General features: G+C 49.2%; 1 protein-coding gene and 1 non-coding gene across 11 annotated transcripts in view; both read left to right on the top strand.

The window, feature by feature from the left end:
- The window catches only part of UBAP2L (ubiquitin associated protein 2 like), a 29,640-nt gene that overhangs the window by 11,659 nt on the left and 893 nt on the right, over positions 1 to 17,088 (top strand). For 2 of the 10 annotated variants that reach the window (XM_050984674.1, XM_050984673.1), the window contains exons 9-28: positions 45 to 119; positions 3,377 to 3,429; positions 4,888 to 4,973; positions 5,410 to 5,581; positions 6,447 to 6,648; positions 7,767 to 8,044; positions 8,328 to 8,500; positions 9,167 to 9,356; positions 9,934 to 9,988; positions 10,438 to 10,612; positions 10,808 to 10,880; positions 11,492 to 11,687; positions 11,794 to 11,882; positions 12,514 to 12,567; positions 13,152 to 13,233; positions 14,343 to 14,560; positions 14,649 to 14,754; positions 15,884 to 15,951; positions 16,242 to 16,439; positions 16,875 to 16,925. In XM_050984674.1, coding sequence (XP_050840631.1) covers positions 45 to 119; positions 3,377 to 3,429; positions 4,888 to 4,973; positions 5,410 to 5,581; positions 6,447 to 6,648; positions 7,767 to 8,044; positions 8,328 to 8,500; positions 9,167 to 9,356; positions 9,934 to 9,988; positions 10,438 to 10,612; positions 10,808 to 10,880; positions 11,492 to 11,687; positions 11,794 to 11,882; positions 12,514 to 12,567; positions 13,152 to 13,233; positions 14,343 to 14,560; positions 14,649 to 14,754; positions 15,884 to 15,951; positions 16,242 to 16,439; positions 16,875 to 16,925 — 2,594 coding nt within the window. The remainder of the gene's footprint in view (positions 1 to 44; positions 120 to 3,376; positions 3,430 to 4,887; positions 4,974 to 5,409; positions 5,582 to 6,446; positions 6,649 to 7,766; positions 8,045 to 8,327; positions 8,501 to 9,166; positions 9,357 to 9,933; positions 9,989 to 10,437; positions 10,613 to 10,807; positions 10,881 to 11,491; positions 11,688 to 11,793; positions 11,883 to 12,513; positions 12,568 to 13,151; positions 13,234 to 14,342; positions 14,561 to 14,648; positions 14,755 to 15,883; positions 15,952 to 16,241; positions 16,440 to 16,874; positions 16,926 to 17,088) is intronic. The other 8 variants (XM_050984675.1, XM_050984676.1, XM_050984682.1 and 5 more) reach the window with 8 other exon arrangements.
- Positions 12,924 to 13,057, top strand: LOC115484714 (small nucleolar RNA SNORA58). The gene has a single exon (XR_003945422.1). It is a non-coding gene; the product is annotated as a small nucleolar RNA SNORA58 (small nucleolar RNA).

Raw genomic sequence — 17,088 nt, 5'->3', positions numbered from 1 at the left:
AAAATTTCACTGGTTGTCTTTCTTTTCTTTTTTTTTTGTTTCAGGACTTGATTTCATTGGGGGTGAGGGGTCAAATTATCCCCGAAAATTTGACACTGCTCCTGGTACGATACATCCAGGTGCACTAACTGCCCCGGATACCTTTACTTTATAGCTATTTTTTAAAAATCTGAAATATCTGTGGATATGTCATTCTTCTTTCTCTTAATTTGTTCATTTTAATTAATATTTGACTTTGTTCTGACTGTGCTTTTACTAACGTTGACACCTTGAATGTAAATTGGGAGAAGCTAACAGCAATTCCTGTGGATTATGCAAATTTTAACTTCAGCCATTGCTTCTGGATGCCCAGAGCAGCTCTGTGTCCCCAGTGCTGGTGACAGAGTGCCCCACCTGAGGGCAGGAAGTGTGAGGCAGCTCAGTCATACTCCCTGTATCTCACATGCCCAAAGCTGTGACTTGCTGTTGTCCCTGTGCCATTCCTCTGGCCTCCCTGCTGTTCCTGCTCAGGGTCACACCCCTGCTGCCAGGGCAGCTGCTCTGGCTGTGCTCTCTGTGTGCTTTGCCTCTGCTTTGGCTGCTGCTGCTGGGTGAGCAGTGCCCAAAGGCTGCTCTGGCATGCTCAGCCTGCCTGGCTGCTCCTCTTCACCTCCCTGCAGTTGAAGATGATGGTGGATTTGGAGATGACAGGGGTGCTTGATGGCAAAGCTGCTCTGTGCCTGCCACTCGATTTCCTGCTCCTGTACCATCATCCTTAGGGGGCCAAGAGACACCCATGAGGGGATGCAGTTTGCTCACATCTGCAGGATTCCATTGTGTCCCTAATCAGGCCAACATCTTGTTTGTCTCCTCCATCTAACCTGAGGTTTTGAAGTTGAGGCCAAGGGACCTTCCAGAAGAACTTGCCACTTGCCTCTTTAAGGTCAGGGCAGGAGGAGAAGTGTTGGGGCTGAGGAGTCTCTCGTGCAAGGGCCTGAAAGCAGGCAGACACATGGAGAGCTTCTGCTGTGTTGGAGCATTTTGGGTTAATCTTTAACTTCCACAGGCAGCACAAGGCCATCTGCTCCAGCACTGCCATTGTGATTTTGCTGCCCTTTGGCTTTGTTTGGATTAGCATTCCTTCGAGGTGCAGAGTGGGGGCCTTTGGGTGTGTTGCCTTCCTAGTGCAGGGTGACAAGCCTGGATCCAGTCCTGCCTGCTGGGCTGTGGGAGGAGCAAGCTGGGTGGTTATCCCCCAGTTTAAAATGAAGAGAGAGTGGGTTTGGGGAGGGATTTGAAAAACTTGGAGACACAATGGGATTTTCTTTTTCTTCACCACATTCGTATTTGCACATGTTGTTGGCTTAATTTTATTTTTTCCTCTTTTTCTTGGTTTGAGGAGCTTAAAGACCAGCAGCTTTTTGAAGGGCTTTCTGAAAGCAGAGGAAGGTTTGCTTTTCAGACCACCCTTCTGAAATGGTGGTAGAAGGCTCAGGGTATTGCTTGTGTTGCAGCTCTCCCCTTCAGAAGAGCTTGATGGAGAGTGATACAGTTGGTCTCTTTAACAAAGCTTCCTGTGCTGTGCTAGTTGGGAGCTTTCTGGAGTGCTCCTGGTGAACACATCACAGGTCTTTGATTCTCCATCTGCCCCCTCAAGCCATGCTGAGTCAGTGTCTGGTATTTGAGGAGTAGACTTGCTGGGAAAGCCCTGTCAATGGCTGTTCTTCATCTGCAGGGTTTCCTTCTGCTTTTAGTGCTGCTTTTCTTCTTATTTTCCCCAAACAAACAAGACTTAAGAGCCCCATGGTATGTTCCTGCATGCACAAACTCTTGGGGCAGCTCTCCTGTCTTCCTGCTCTCTGGGCCAGCTGCAGGTACATTAAGCTCCTGCTTCACCTCTTGGGTCAGCCTTGGGCTAGAATGACCTTTCTGATCCATGAAAATTTGGAAAGCAGCCTTCCCACTACTGTTGTGAGGGCACCAAAACTCTAAGGATTGTGGGAATTTAGGTTTCTAAACTGAATATGAGTTTTGCATTGGATGTGTTGATGGTTCTGGCTGTGGAGGAAGGGGCAGGGTGCCTTAAGACTTCTGGCACTCTGGCAAGTATTGTTGTATTAATATCTGTATTTCAAACTTGAACATATAAAACAGTAAATCCTGGGAGACTTCTTGAATTGGCTCAATTCATAAAGCAAGACAAAAAAGCAATGAAAAAGAATAATTCACTGACACTTAGTTCATGCACTAGATCCCCCAAGTCTAGACAAGTGGTTGTTTAAATACACAAGTTAAGTTCTTTATGGGGAGATCTGTGTCCTGCAGAAGAGCTCAGAATGTTCTCCTTCCCCACATGCTTTGTTTTATGCTGCAAAAGGGCTGATACCAGCTTGTTCCATCCAGTAAAGTGTCTTCAGGATTAACCCTGCTGGTGCTCTCAGATTTTCTTGATCTGGTTTGTGTGGACTGAAAACAAGCTGCACAAAATGGGACTGGCTTTATGCTCTGAGGTTTTTGGGGATGTGAAAGCTCCTGTTCTCTTCCCAAACCAAATTTTAGTTGTTAAATGGAATCTGAAACTGACACATAATATTCAAAGTACAGCGATTAAACTGTGATGGAAGCAAGGATTGGAACAAGTTGAAAATGCAGCCAGGCAAAACTCTCTATTTTCTGGTAAATTTTTGCTCACCTAAATTGTGCTGTGTTGGATTGCAGCTGAGGTTTCCTGCTTTCCTCCCTGGTACTTCAAGCTGCACACTTTGAGTGTATCTCAGAAACTGGTCACAGAAAAGGCAGGAATTGCTTAGTCCCATAAATTTTCTTTTCTGAATCCCATTTGCCTGAGCACAGGAGGTTCTGGAGTGCTGAGGTTTCAAGACTTTTTTTTTTTGTGGGGTGGAAGATGAGCCATGGGAATGGCTCAGTTATCCTTAAGTTTCTATAAAACTTAAGGTTTACCTGGATGGTGAGATCTTGTGCCAGAGCTGGCAGGAAGCCCACGAGGGAGGAGCTGCTGGGGTAACACTGCTTGCACAAACCTACAGCTACTGCAGTACAAGGGGGAGCCAGGAAAATGGCACAGGGAGGCTAGGGACAATGCTGGGGCTTCCTTGCAGAGCTCAGCTTCCCTTTTGGGTGTTGGGAAGATGTGTGTTGCCCTGTCTGCCAGCCTGGCAGTCCCTCTTTTTCATCCCAGCCTGCGCCAGCAAGGCAGAGGGGATCCCATCACGGTGCCTTGACCGTAAAGCCTGGGTTGAGGTTGACAGCTTTAACTTTTCTGATTGGCAAATAGAAATCCTCCTGGCTGCCTGCAAAGCTCCCCAGTGCTCCCCCAGCTGTTGGACATAGAGCTTTGATGCATGCGTAACTTCTGTACCTGTTGTTGTCCTTATAGGTGCATGGAGGGCAGCGACAGAAGAATGGGGCACGGAGGACTGGAATGAAGATGTAGGTATTTTCTGAACCCATCTCCTCTGTGCTGTCCTGTCGCTACACACAGAGCTGCCAGGGGAGCTCAAAGCCTGTCCTCCCCAAACTGTGGACAGAGCCCCAGGCAGGCTCCCAGCCCTGGGAGCTATGATGAATAAGTAATTGTTGCATCTTCTGCAGGATGTGTTCTAGAGCTTGTCATAAGGGCCCAAGATAGGAGGAGATCTCCTGGGGCATTGAGGCTGGTCCTCTCATTTCCTGTAACTGCAAGATGGAATTCTTCCAAACACTGGCCTGACTCCACACAGGACCCTTGCTCCACCTCTCTGGTGGTGTGGCAGTTGGGGAAGGTTTGCCTTTGATCATACCAGCAGCAGTTTCATGGTTTCATGTACATCATGTGCCTCTGCTGGTCCTTGTGATTTGAATGGAAAAGAAGCTCTTGACTTTACCTTCTGACATGCTCTTTGGTGTGTCTCACCACCTTGTGTTCTCTACCTCATCTCCTTCAGGAGAGAGTGGACATTGTTAGCACCTTCTCTTAATACCTATGTGTAAGTTTCTTCTGAAATGGGCTTCAGTCCCTCTCTGAATCAAGGAAGGACTTTTGTTCCTGCAGATTGGAGCAGGGTTGGGCATTTTAGTGTGATTGTAGTTTTGTGTGCTCATTTTGGCTCAGCTGACAGAATGGGCAAGCACAGCAAGCATTTGTTTGCCAGGCACTACCTGGGGAAGTACTGCTGCTGTGTTTGGAGATATGAGCAGCTTTTCTTTGTTCAGTCAGGTCTCTGCTAGAAGGGAGCCTCTGAGAGCCTTTCTTACCCTCAGTGTGTGTGAGGTGCTCCCAGGAGTTCTGGATTTACTTCTTAATCTCTGGCAGTCAGTTTGTAGCAGCTCCTCAGTTTGTAGCAGTCTGGAATAGAAGCTGTTCATGTTCAGACATGCTTCAGGCCATGTTTCAGGCCATGTTTCACCTGTCATCACTAACTTCCACCAGATTTTGAGCAATGCTATTTTCCCTTCATAGTTGATTTGTTGGTCAGATCATCCAAGTGATCCCAGATCACTGGAAGCTTAGCTATGGATCCAAAGTTTCTCTTTGCTACCAGTGCCTACACTTCCTGTGCTGGGGCTTTTGCAGGTCTGTGCTGCATGCCATTGACTCAGAGCAACAGCCCAGAGTCCTAGGGCAGCCCTAGGGGATTTATGGACTATGGGAAATTTGTAGAAGCGTTTGAGAGGCTTTTTTTTTTCCCACTGGCAGATGATTTGTGCACTTGCCTGAGAGAAACAAATGAAATAGAAGCTGACTCTGATGGGAGCCAAATGCTAGATAGAGATGTTTCAGTCTAAGAACTTGAATTTTGAGTTTTTCTGTGGCTCTTTGTCCCAAACATTCATGTGCTTTATGTCCTAGGGACTGTTATGAGGTGCTGTTCTCACTTTTGGATTCTTTTTTCCTTTTTTATCTTTCAGCTGTCAGAGACAAAGATCTTCACAGCCTCCAATGTGTCTTCAGTGCCTCTGCCTGCTGAGAACGTGACAATCACAGCTGGACAAAGGTGAGAGCCCATGGTGATGCTGTTTACCTGGGAAAAGTGGCACATGAGTCTTGGAGCAATTTGCCATCTTCGGCTAAACCTTTCTAGCTAGCTAAAATGCAGCATCTCTGAATGAGGTGGGGTGGATTTAAATGGAAGAGTTGACTTAGGAGTTATTGGGTCCTAATCCTGGCTTAGAATTTTCCTAGGCTCTGTTGCTGGTTCTTCAGATTTGGGGGCATTTTGCTGTGTTAAATTAATGTAATTTTAAAATTATTTAAAATCAAAGGTCATGCAGGGTCTTGCTTGGTCAGTCTGTCTTTTTGAGGCTGCTGCTGGAAGTTGTACTCTTTAGATTCCTTCAATTTGTAAAGTAAAAGCTGTGAGGCTCGAGGGGGAATGCTGTTCTCATGGAAGTGGGAGCTTTGGTAACCTCAGTGGGTTTTTGTCTACCCAGAATTGATCTCGCAGTCCTGCTAGGAAAGACACCCTCTTCTATGGAGAATGAGTCAGCAAACCTGGAGTCATCCCAGACTCCTTCCCTGGCACAGCCACTGGTGTTCAGCAATTCTAAACAGAGTGCTCTATCCCAGCCTGCCTCTGGAAACTCCTTCTCTCACCACAGCATGGTAAGGAAGTGCTGGTCTCTGCCAGTGGGTGTTTGGCTGAGGTTGCTTTTATGCCCTGTTGTTGTGTCTGTTTGGGTAATATAGGAAATACAGTCCTGATGCTCGCTGCTTGGGGCTGGTAGAGTGAAATAATTTGCTAGTCTGCTTTAAAAGCAGTGGCCTGAAGTTCATTGCTCAATTTGAAATAATTGTGATAATTCCTCCCCTGCTGCCCTTGTCAGATTTGCAACACATGCTTCATTCCTGCTTAAAGGAAAGGAAAAGCTCTTTTGGTCCAGGGCTTGCAATTCCAACAGTTTGAGAAACAGAGCTGGTTGGGGACTGGTGTGGGATGGAATGCTGGCACCCACTGACAGGAGAAGGAAGGCGACATTGAGTCAGAGTTAGGGATCTTCATAGGCTTGGGCTGATGCTGCTTTGTGTAACTAAAGCAAAAAGAAATAAAAATTGTTTACTTAATGGTGAGATAGTTGAGGAAAGATTTTCACAACCATATTAACTATACAGCCAAGATCTCCTGATGGTTTTCTTTTAGTGCAACTGAATGCATGAGAATAATTGAATATGTTTTTTAAAGTCCTGTCTGTTAACTTCCTTTGTAACCCCCTGTGACACCATACCATGGCATGGGTTGGGCAAGGGATGAGCATGTCTGTGTTCACACATGGTGAAGGCTGGGAAAGAAACAGGAGCCCTTCCTGCCAGCAGTGTGTGTGCATTTGGAGCTCCAGAGTGTTGAGTGAGGCACCAGTGAGAAGCAGCAGGGTACAGTGCATTTGGGATGATGTTCAGAGATGTGCCTGTCCTCTGAGCCAAGTTCCAAGCCATGGCAGACATTGACTTCTTCTCCTTGCTGTAATTGCAGGTGAGCATGTTGGGGAAAGGGTTTGGAGATGTTGGGGAGGCCAAAGGCAGCAGTACCACAGGGTCACAGTTCCTGGAACAGTTCAAGACAGCCCAGGCACTGGCTCAGCTGGCAGCTCAGCACACCCAGCCTGCTGGGAACACCACTGCTGCTTCCTGGGACATGGCATCCACCACACAGACTTCGTCTCTGGTGCAGTACGGTAAGGAGGAGCAGCAGCTCCCAGAGGGGAGGGAATGTGTTCCCCCAGAACTGCAGGGGCATGCTGGGAGGGATTCAGGCAGAGGATCTGTTCACAAGTTCACAACCAGTTTAGCTGAGCTGTAAAAATTAAAGAGAGCTGTGGGTGAGACTAAAATGTAATAGTGTGTGTGAGTCTCTCCCTGTTTGTTCCTGAGCCTCTCAGAGTGTGCAGAACTACTTCTGGTGTAAAGCTGTGCCAGAAAAAGTTCTGAAAGAGCATCTCTGGAGAATAGCTCCCAAATATGAGCTCTTGTCAGTCTCTTCTTCCTGCTGAACTCCTGTTATCTTTTAAGGGAATTTTAAGGGGCTTTGCTGTTAAATGCCAAGAAGTAACTCTATCCCTGGGCTGGCATGAGGGAATAAACAGGGATTTGAGAGGCTCTTTTCAGATGAGAAGCTGAGTTTTGCTGTGGTTGAGTGTTTCACTAGTGTAATTTCCTTCAGCTTGTGCTTTTTATAGGGAAATGGCTCTGGTTCAAATCTAAGCTGATGAAAAATTGAGCCTTGTCCTAGTGACAGTCAGTGTTGGCAGCTTCTGATCTTCTCAGACAAGAAGCCTCAGAAGAGAGTCACAGCGAATAGGAGTTGATTTTGAATAAACTGTGGAAAGGCTTAGTCAGAGGAGGAAGGTGGTACAAAAACCTGAGGGTAGGCAGCCCCAAGCAGTGATGTTGCTTGGAGATACCTAGTCCCCGCAGGAGAAGGGTGTGGCAATGGAATGCAGGACTGTTAACAGAGATGGGAAGGAAGTGGCCTGCAGGACTCTGATATGCAGTGTCTCCACACGAGGGACTCTGGAGCCCAGCTTTTCTTGGAGAATGGAGGACTTCTGCCGTGCAAGCTGGCTTTGTCCTGTAGGGATGGTGGAACCAACTGAGGGAAGAAGGGCTTAAAAAGGCTTGGCATTGATGGTCATGAGAGTGTGAGGCTGGGAGCAGAGGTGCTTAAGTTCTCTGCTCTCTAACAAGCTTCAGGATGAAACATAGAGGAAAAGGATTTCTTTTTCTTGGTGTCAGAATTTGATTTTTTTTTTAAAGGAAACAAACCCTGCTAACTCACCTCTGTCTTGTCCCATAGATCTCAAGAACCCAACAGACTCTTCTGTGCATAGTCCCTTCACCAAGCGTCAGGGCTTCACATCAACTTCAACCATGATAGAAGTGTTCATGCAGGAGAAGCAGCCTGTGGTGACTGCCTCCACAACCACACCGGCACCTCCATCCTCACCTCTGCCCAGCAAAACCAATCCAGTTCCCCAGATGTCTCCAGGCTCCTCGGACAACCAGTCCTCAAGTCCCCAACCAGCACAGCAGAAGCTCAAGCAGCAAAAGAAAAAAGCATCGTTAACATCAAAGGTGCAGACCAGTGGTGGGGAAGGAGACAATTGAGTTGTGTTAGAGCTGCAGAAACAGCCATTTGGGCTGGCCAAGGGAAGGTCTGGGCTTGCCCTTCCTGTTGTCAGCACTGAGTGTGTGTGGGGGTGATGGAATTGTGTGCCTGCCTGAATTACATTACAGTGTAATTCAGGGGCTGCAAGCCTATAACTGCCATTGTGTGCAGAGAAACGAGGGTAATAAAGTCATTCTCTGGGCTAATCCCTGGGAATGATTGACCCGTTGTATTGTTCCTCCCTTGCAGATTCCTGCCCTTGCAGTGGAAATGCCTGGCTCTTCAGATATCTCAGGGCTAAACCTGCAGTTTGGGGCGTTACAGTTTGGTTCAGAGCCTGTTCTTGCTGAGTATGAATCAACGCCCACAACCAGCACCGCTGTTAGCCAGTCTCAGAGCAGCCTCTACACCAGCTCGGCCAGGTGAGGACCAGGAGCCTGTGAATCCAAGCAGGCAGCTCGGGAAGTTGCCTGATGCTGTGGACTTGAGTTGTCATGCATACTAGTAGACCCTTTCTGACTGTGCTTTGGTCACAAAGGGGGGACAATGTATGCAACAGCAAAGCACAAGTTGCCAGCAGACTCATCAGGCAGCTCTGTGGCTCTTTGGCCTGCGGTACTTGCACAGAAAACAGTTTTTCTGCTACCCTTAAACTGTGTTGTTGAAAACACCGTTGGGGAATCCCCAGCACAACTGCTTCGTGTCTCTAGTGAACAGATTCTGAGTGCTTTGTCCTTCTTTTTGCCTTGGCAAACTGAGACACAGTGGGGTAGGAGTATCTTCAGTAATGGTGTGTCTGTCTGCTGTTGCCACCACCAGCTGACCTGAGTGGTGGCAGCTTATGAAGTGTTGCCTAAGGCACAGCAGTGTGTGAGGCAAGGCTGCAGCTGGATGTCTATGGCTGTGCTAGCCCTGCTTTCTGGGCATGTTTCTTGGTTTGGCTGCTTCATGTGGTACCTTTATACTGATGCTTGGGGCTTTTTATCTTGAGTATTTGAAGTGAAGAGCCCAGTCTGGGCCAGCAGCTTGCAGCAGGGCTGTTTCAGAGGAAAATGGAAGAACACTTTTTTTTTTTTTTCCTTTTGTAGTGAATCTTCATCCACAATTTCGTCCAATCAAAGCCAGGAGTCTGGTTACCAGAGTGGCACAATACAGACAGCAACATTTACCTCCCAGAACAGCGCTCAGGGACCACTGTACGAACAGAGATCCACCCAGACGAGGCGATACCCAAATTCTATCTCCTCTTCGCCCCAGAAAGATCTGACCCAGGCTAAGGTAAGAGAACAGCTTTGCTCACCCATTGTGCTGAGTGAGCCTCACGTGTGAAGTGTCTTGGGAAAAGCTGAATGGCTTATCAAAGGGTTCTGTGATCTTTCAGCCTCACTGTGTGGCTGTGGGCTCTAATGAGAGCTCTCTTGTGGCTGCTGTGTTTTGTGCCTGGACCACTGGGGTTAACAGCAGTCAAGGTGATTGCCAGGCATGTACAGTTACCCTGCTAGAGAGACATGCAGACAAAGAATTTTGTTTTGTGTTATGGATTTGGTCCTTGCATGCTGCAAACCAGTTCAATAATGTCAGGTTTGGCTAATGAACTTGGATTGAGAGTGTTGAGCCAGTCTAACTACCAGCAGCAGAGAAACTTCTTGCACTGATTTCTCTCATATACACTTGGGGACCATGCTGACATGGGGCTAGACCTTGGGACTGACCCAAATGCAGTCTGCTGACACATGCTGGTAGCAGGACCTTTTCATAACTGTGCAAGGGAGTGTGAGAGAGAGGTGACACTAGCTCTGCCTCTGGAAATGTGTAGCTATAATGCCCAGTACTTCTTTTTTCTCTTCTTCCTCAGAATGGTTTCAGTTCTGTACAACCCACGCCATTACAAACTACACAGGCTGTTGAAGGTAAGAGTCTTGCCAGTACAGTGTCCTGGGTGTCCTGTATCTCTTGTGCTCGTGTTCTCTGCTTTGAATGAGAAGCTTTATTTGTGCTAATAGCAAGTCCTTTCCTTACTGGTCTAATTCCTGCCATTCAGATTATTTGTTTGCCTCAAAACATTCAGCTTTGTGCTGATCCTTGAAATCCTTGAAGGGTCACCTATGACAATAACTTACTCTGCTTTGTGTGTGGAAAGCACTTCATCTGTAGGTCTTGAAGCTCTTTGCAGAGCCAGTGGTAGTGATGGGGTAAAGTATGACATAGAAATCAGTCATAAGTATATAACTATTTGGCAGCACTGGGGGAAGCCCCAAATCTCCCAGCTCCTCTAGCTGAGAACTTGCTGATCCTTGCCCTTGTGTTACCCTCTGGAAGTTGCCAGTAGCTGCCCTTAACACAAAGCTTTTGTTCTCAGGTGCTACGGGCCCTGCCGTGAAATCTGACTCCCCCTCTGCTCCCAGTATTGCCCCTCTCAACGATGGGGTGTCTGCATCGTCCTTGCTGACAACAGCCAGTCAACACTCAACAGCTCTGAGCAGCCTGAGCCACAGCGAGGAGCTCCCCAGTACAACCACTGCCCAGCTCAGCAGGTGAGGGAGTGGGGGGTGGATTTCTGAAGAAGCAGAACTAGAAGTAGGAATCTGTAGCAGACATCAGAGTCTGTCTCATGCAGTGAGGAAGACTAAGATGACTCATCCCATTCAAGCAGATGGGAAATGGGATGGTGCTACTGATGTTGACTTTCTCACCTTGGTCTGACAACGTTTTATTTCTCTTCCTGTCAGTGCGTTACCCACCCAGCAGAACAGTCTGTCCTCATCCACATCCTCTGGGCGAACATCAACTTCAACCCTTCTGGTGAGTCTGGGTATGATCTCTCACTGTGTGCCCCGTTTCTGCTCAGCTTGGGGCAGTCTGCTGGGGTGCCTGACCTTGGGGCTGCAGTTGTGGTAGGAGCGGCCAGGCTGCTGGCTGTCCTGCTGGAGTCTGGATGTTGTGGAGAGAGATGACATGTCAAACACTATCTGTACACCTGTGGCTCAAGGCTGTTGACACACGTGTTTCTGACTGAGCAGTACCTTCTTTTGGGCCTGTAGTAGCCCCTGAAGGTGCTGCAGAGTCACAGCCACATGTCAGAGCAAACTGGTAGCTGATGCAGTGGTACCAAATATCTCTACTTCTGGAGCTTTCACAGTACGGTTCCTGGGTATTGGCTTTTGCAGCAGAATAAATCACCCTGCTGCAAATGTGGTGTCAAGCCCTGCTCTGCTTCTCAGACAGATGTGTTGGGATGGAAACATGAGAGAGGTTTGTAAGCATTAGGGATTGGCTGCTGTCAGGACTTAGGACTTAAGCCAGGCTCACTGCAGAAACATCCAGATGCAGACAGGGGTGCATGATGTTCAGCGGTACCTGTGCACTTGGTTCCATCTGCCTGATCCCCTGACTCTCCTCCCTTCCTTCCCTAGCACACAAGCGTGGAGAGTGAAGCAAGCCTCCATTCTTCTGCCAGTACTTTCTCCACCTCCTCCAGCACGGTGTCAGCTGCCCCACCAGTTGTCAGCGTTTCATCCAGCCTCAGCAGTGTCAGCAGCCTGGGCCTCAGCCTCAGCAGCAACTCCACAGTGACGGCCTCGACTCGTAGCTCTGTTGCAACCACATCAGGTACTGTCCTGGCTACTGCTGGACCAGAGAAGGGTGTGAGGGCTAAGAGAGCAGGCTTCTGCTGTTTGCTTCACTGTGGAACTTTTCCTTTCTCCTCCTCTTTCAGGAAAAGCCCCTCCCAATCTCCCTCCTGGAGTCCCACCGTTGTTGCCTAATCCATACATCATGGCTCCAGGGTTGCTACATGCCTACCCGGTGAGTGGAACTTTGCAGTGGTGTCCCAGCTCCCTGTGCAGCAGGGAGGGATGTAGCATAGTGGGGAAACTAAAAACTGTGACATAGCCCAGCAGGACTGCCTTGGACAGGCAGAGTTTGGACCTGCTGTTTTTTCCATGTTTTCCATGTGCTCATGAGGGTAAATGTGTGTTGTGATCACCCCAGGGCAGAGTCTACATGCCTGTTCTCTGCAGCCTCTCCAGCCTTTTAAGAGCCCTTGGGCAGAGGACAGTGTATGGAAGCACAGAGCTGTGTTAGAAATACGGTGTGACAAAGGGCAGTCAGGGCAAGGGTAGCAACAGCCACAAAGTCTAGGGGTGTGTTGTCACATCCTCTCCTAAAGGTGAGGATGGGTTTCAGTTTTGGGATGATTTCCAGAGAAAAACTTTTGAGTGGCTTTATGGTCTGGAGCACTTTCCTTTGAGCAACTCACAGGAACTTGTGGTAGCAACAGCCTGTGTCAAGGCTCTGGCTGCCTGCACCTGGTGGCTCATGTGGCTGCTGACTGGCTACTTCTGGCTTTCTCTTGTGTTTTTCTAAATGTTTAATCTAAAATTGGGAGTCCTTCTGTCGTCCATGTCCCCAGTGTCATCTCTGACTCTTTTTCTAGCCACAGGTGTATGGATATGATGACTTGCAAATGCTCCAGACGAGATTCCCGTTGGTGAGTACTGCAGAATGACAAGGACATGCCACTTCCACTGGTGCTGCTTGGGTAGAGACAAGTCAGCTGAGGAGCTGGCAAAATGAGGTGCTGAGTGGATGCACCTCTGTAGCAGCAGTGAGGGGTTAATCAGTTGCTCCTTTCACGTGGGGAGTTGCCAGCACGAGCTGCTCATGCAGCAGTGTTCCTCGTGGAGCCAAGGAGCACGAGTTACAACAGCAGGGCTATTATAGAGTTTCACCTCTGATCCATGACAGAGCCAGTGACTAAATACCTGATGAGAATGGGCTTTATTTAGCAACAGGACATGTCCATTTTATTGTGAAGAGGGGGGGAAAGTCCAGCCAGTTAAAGAGCTGCATACCAGTAGACCTTATCTGGTTCTTCTAATAGCCAGGTAAGGGGGATGGTATATGCTACAAAAACCTGGGGCTGATGTAGGTTATGATCAGCCTGATGTGGCTGGTTGGACTGCAATTCTCAGACATATTTTGCAGCTACCGTATAGAAATTCCTCTCTCCCAAATATACTGCTTTGCACTTTGGACAGAGCTGATAAAATGTCTTCTGTTTTCATTCATCAGGATTACTACAGCATCCCATTCCCTACACCCACCACACCACTGACTGGAAGAGATGGCAGCCTGAGCAGCAATCCATACTCTGGTAGGGAAAAAGACTGCTCTGATTCTCATCCCATCAGGGTTTGTGCTGCATCTGCTAGTGTCCTGTGGCTTGGTCCACTGGAGCTACCTCTGCACCTGCACTGTGCCTTCTGCACTGCTTTTGGTTTGGAGCATGCTTCTCACAGCTAAATTCTTTCTTTCCCTTTGAGCATCTGGTTGTGTCAAGGCCTGATACTGGGAAGGGGTGTGGAAAGTAGGACTTAATGGGGCAGTTAGAAAGGGAGTGAGGAAGGGCTGGAAGATTCTTCAGGGCCTACAACTCAGGGACTCCTTTCCAGGTGGTTGTGAGGCAGGTGGTAAGCAGTGCTTCTCAAGCACTGAGAGTAAAAAAAGAAAGAAACACAAAATATGGAGAAATTAACTTTTTTTTTTTATGAGACAGTCTGATGGAGAAAGCAGGTGAGAAATTTGGGACCTGTCAAACTCAAGCCAAGCACCCAGTGGGTGTATGACCCCACACTGACCTTGGTAGGTGTGTTAATGCACTGCCCGTCTGCACTAGGCAGTGACTCTGCTCTGCTGAGCTTTCACATACTGTAGGAATTGTTGCACTTGGAGGTTCACTCTTTTTCTGGCACCACTTCTCAGCTTTGGCAGGAGCTGGTTTGTGTGGAAGTGCTTTTGCCCAGCTGATGCTGAAAGCTCAGAGCTCTGAATAGGAGAGTGTTTGCATGGATGAGCCAGGGGAGTGCTCGTCAAGATCAGAACAGGGAGCTTCCCCCAGCCCTACAGCCAAGCCCTGCACAGCCCAGGCAAGGATCTGGGTTGTGTTCAGTCCTGCTGGTGGTGCATGGAGAGGGACAGCTCTGGCATCAGGCTCTGCTAGTAGGTTTATTCAGTGTCAGATTGTGGGCTTTGCTACTGTGGCTTCCCTTTGCCTCTGTAGTCCTGTTAGGGCCAAGGAGTAATTAATAGCTTCACCTTATCAGTGTGCAAAAGTCTGAGGACCACAGTCCTTGGCACTGGCAGGAGGTGGGGGGGGGGGGGTGACTGAAGTCACTGTTTATCAAAAGACTGGATCACCTTTGGGCTGAGTGGAAACGGGCCAGGATCTAACATCAGTTCTTCACTCTCACTCCTCTATTTCAGGTGATTTAACAAAATTTGGCCGTGGTGATGCCTCTTCCCCTGCTCCTGCAACAACTCTGGCTCAGCCTCAGCAGAGCCAGACGCAGACCCACCACACCACGCAGCAGACGTTCCTGAACCCTGCGCTGCCTCCTGGCTACAGTTACACCAGTCTGCCATACTACACAGGGGTACCAGGGCTCCCCAGCACCTTCCAGTACGGGCCCGCCGTGTTCCCTGTGAGTTCCCCAGACATAAGGTGTGCCATTTGGGCAGGAGGGTGGCACAGCAAAGCCTCTTCTCACTCTGGTTCTCTCTGTTTTGTAGGTTGCTCCTACCTCTTCCAAGCAGCATGGTGTGAATGTCAGCGTCAATGCATCAGCAACCCCTTTCCAGCAGCCCAGTGGCTATGGCTCTCATGGGTACAGCACTGGTAAGAGACCCACAAGAGCACTTCCCACAGCAGCAGGGCTTGCTCCCAGTCTTACTGGCTGTGATAGGGACTGCTGTCTTACAGCAGTAATAGAGAAAAATTCCAGGCCTGCCGCTCCCAAGGAGATTGATTATCCTTAGAAAGGCCCAGGATTGTTCTGCATCCAGGTCTGGAGCAGGTTTGGGGGTTACAGATGACTTCATGCCCTCCTCTGTGCCTCACAATCAGCTGCCTGGAACTTGGGCTACTATCAGAAGCTTCAGCGGCTCAGTGGTTTGGTTTGTTGGTTTATTATCTCCCTGTATGTGATTACCAGAAGAGCAGTTGTTCTGGATTTGAATTTGTTTCCCACCAGTGTTTGGCAGACACTTTCTAGGGAAGTGTCCTTGATTCAAAGATGCAGGAAGGTCATGAACCTGCTGCCTGTCTTGGTACTTGGTTGGTGTCTGACTGACTTACACAGGGCTGCATTTGGCTCCCTCTACCAGTCTTTAAGTTCCTATTGTCACTTTTTTCACTGCATTAGAGCCCTTCAAGATAGTATTTTCTCTTTGAGAAAGTGTTTCAGTTTTGTACCAGGTCACCTGGTGCTGAGTCCTTCAAACTGCTTTCATTTCAGCACTTTTTCCAGGCATTAAATGATGGCTAGGTGTCCTCTGGGTCACCCTATTTTATGGACAGCCAACACCCCATGGAGCTTGTGTTGTCAGTCACTGCACCAGTCATCCCAGCCTACAGCTGAGTTGCCTTTACATGCAATTGCCTGTTTTACACCAGAGGAGCTTTTGGGCTGTTTTTGCTGCTGTGCCACATGCTGTGGGTTTCCCTGGCTGTCCATTGTGTTCTCCAGCTCTCCTCAGACCTGCTGTTTCCCATGTGTTTCTCTGGGTGGCAGCCAGCCCTTCAGCTGGTTTCTGGGGGCATTTTGAAACTGTGTGTGTCCAGAGCAAAATAACTTATATGGGTGATTCGCATGTGATCATGCCAGGGCCTCGCTGCTGAGGGCAGTCTGTCTGCAGATCTTCTCTGACCACTGGAGCTCTCCACCTGGTGCTGCTGGTGTTAGCAGCAAGCAGCTCCTACTGACCCATTGGCTGCTGCCTAACACCCACCTCTCCCTTCTCCCCAGGTGTATCCGTGACATCCAGTAATACAGGCGTGCCAGACATCTCGGGCTCTGTCTACTCCAAAACTCAGGTCAGTGTCTGTGTGCTTCCTGCATTGCTGGGGAGGAGAAGCCAAGCTTTGAGACAGCCTCTCTGGGCAATGAGGTCTCTTCCCCTTGGATCAGACAGCCAGGGAGAAGGAAATGCTTGACCTTTCCCAGCTCACAGCAATTCCAAGCCCAGAAAGAGCCATGGGAAGAGACTCTTATCTGTTCTCTGTACCACAGGCTGAGTGTGGGCCTGTGATGTGTAGAGATAGGGAGGGGCACGCTGCCAGCCTGGCTCTGTGCCCTTATTCTGCCGTTGGCATCTCCTCCTTAGCAATCCTTCGAGAAGCAGGGATTTCACACTGGAACCCCAGCAGCCTCCTTCAACCTGCCTTCGGCGCTGGGCAGCGGCGGCCCCATCAACCCCGCGACGGCAGCGGCGTACCCCCCCACCCCCTTCATGCACATCCTGACCCCGCATCAGCAGCCTCACTCGCAGATCCTCCACCACCACCTGCAGCAGGATGGGCAGGTGAGCAGTGCCCCTGGCACCTCAGCCCCTTGCTGGGCTATCTCCTAGGGCTCTTGCTCCCCCTTGACTTCCCTGGTCCCTCTGTCCCTCCTTCCCTCATGTTGTGCGGCAGACACATGCAGCGACAGGCACATGCTCACACCTGCACATACACACAGGGCCGGTAGGAGGATGATGAGGTGAGAAGGAAGGCCTGGGGTGTGCTCTGCCAGGGTGGGTACTCAGCACAACCCCCCTGCTGCCAGGTAGTGCCCCCTCATGCAGGCACATCTGGGGCACCCCAACCTCCCCCATCCTCAGAGGGGCAGCTCCGCAGGCCAGATCCAAAGGGGTTCCTTGCCATAGCCATGACCCTGCAGGAGCTTTCAGGTCTAACCGTGGATTTCTATTGTCATAGTTTGTCCCTTTATTTTACATATCCTGGTACTGCAACAGCTTCCATATTTGCAGATGATACTGTGCTGCCAACGCCAGCAGGAAGATCAGGTAATGAACTCTCTGAAAATGCATTGCACTTGCTATGGGCTCTGCCCTCACCTCTAAGGCTCCCCAGGATCACGTAGCCCCTTCCTTCTCCCCCATGGCCCTGTGAGGCGAGGAGAGAGGCTCTCAGGAAGTATGTGCACACACACACAGACACACACAGCAG

The sequence above is a fragment of the Serinus canaria genome, chromosome 25 (genome assembly GCF_022539315.1).
Source record: "Serinus canaria isolate serCan28SL12 chromosome 25, serCan2020, whole genome shotgun sequence".
NCBI lineage: Eukaryota > Metazoa > Chordata > Aves > Passeriformes > Fringillidae > Serinus > Serinus canaria.
Note: the sequence above shows the minus strand (reverse complement) of the source record. Positions and strands in the feature narration are given on the sequence as shown.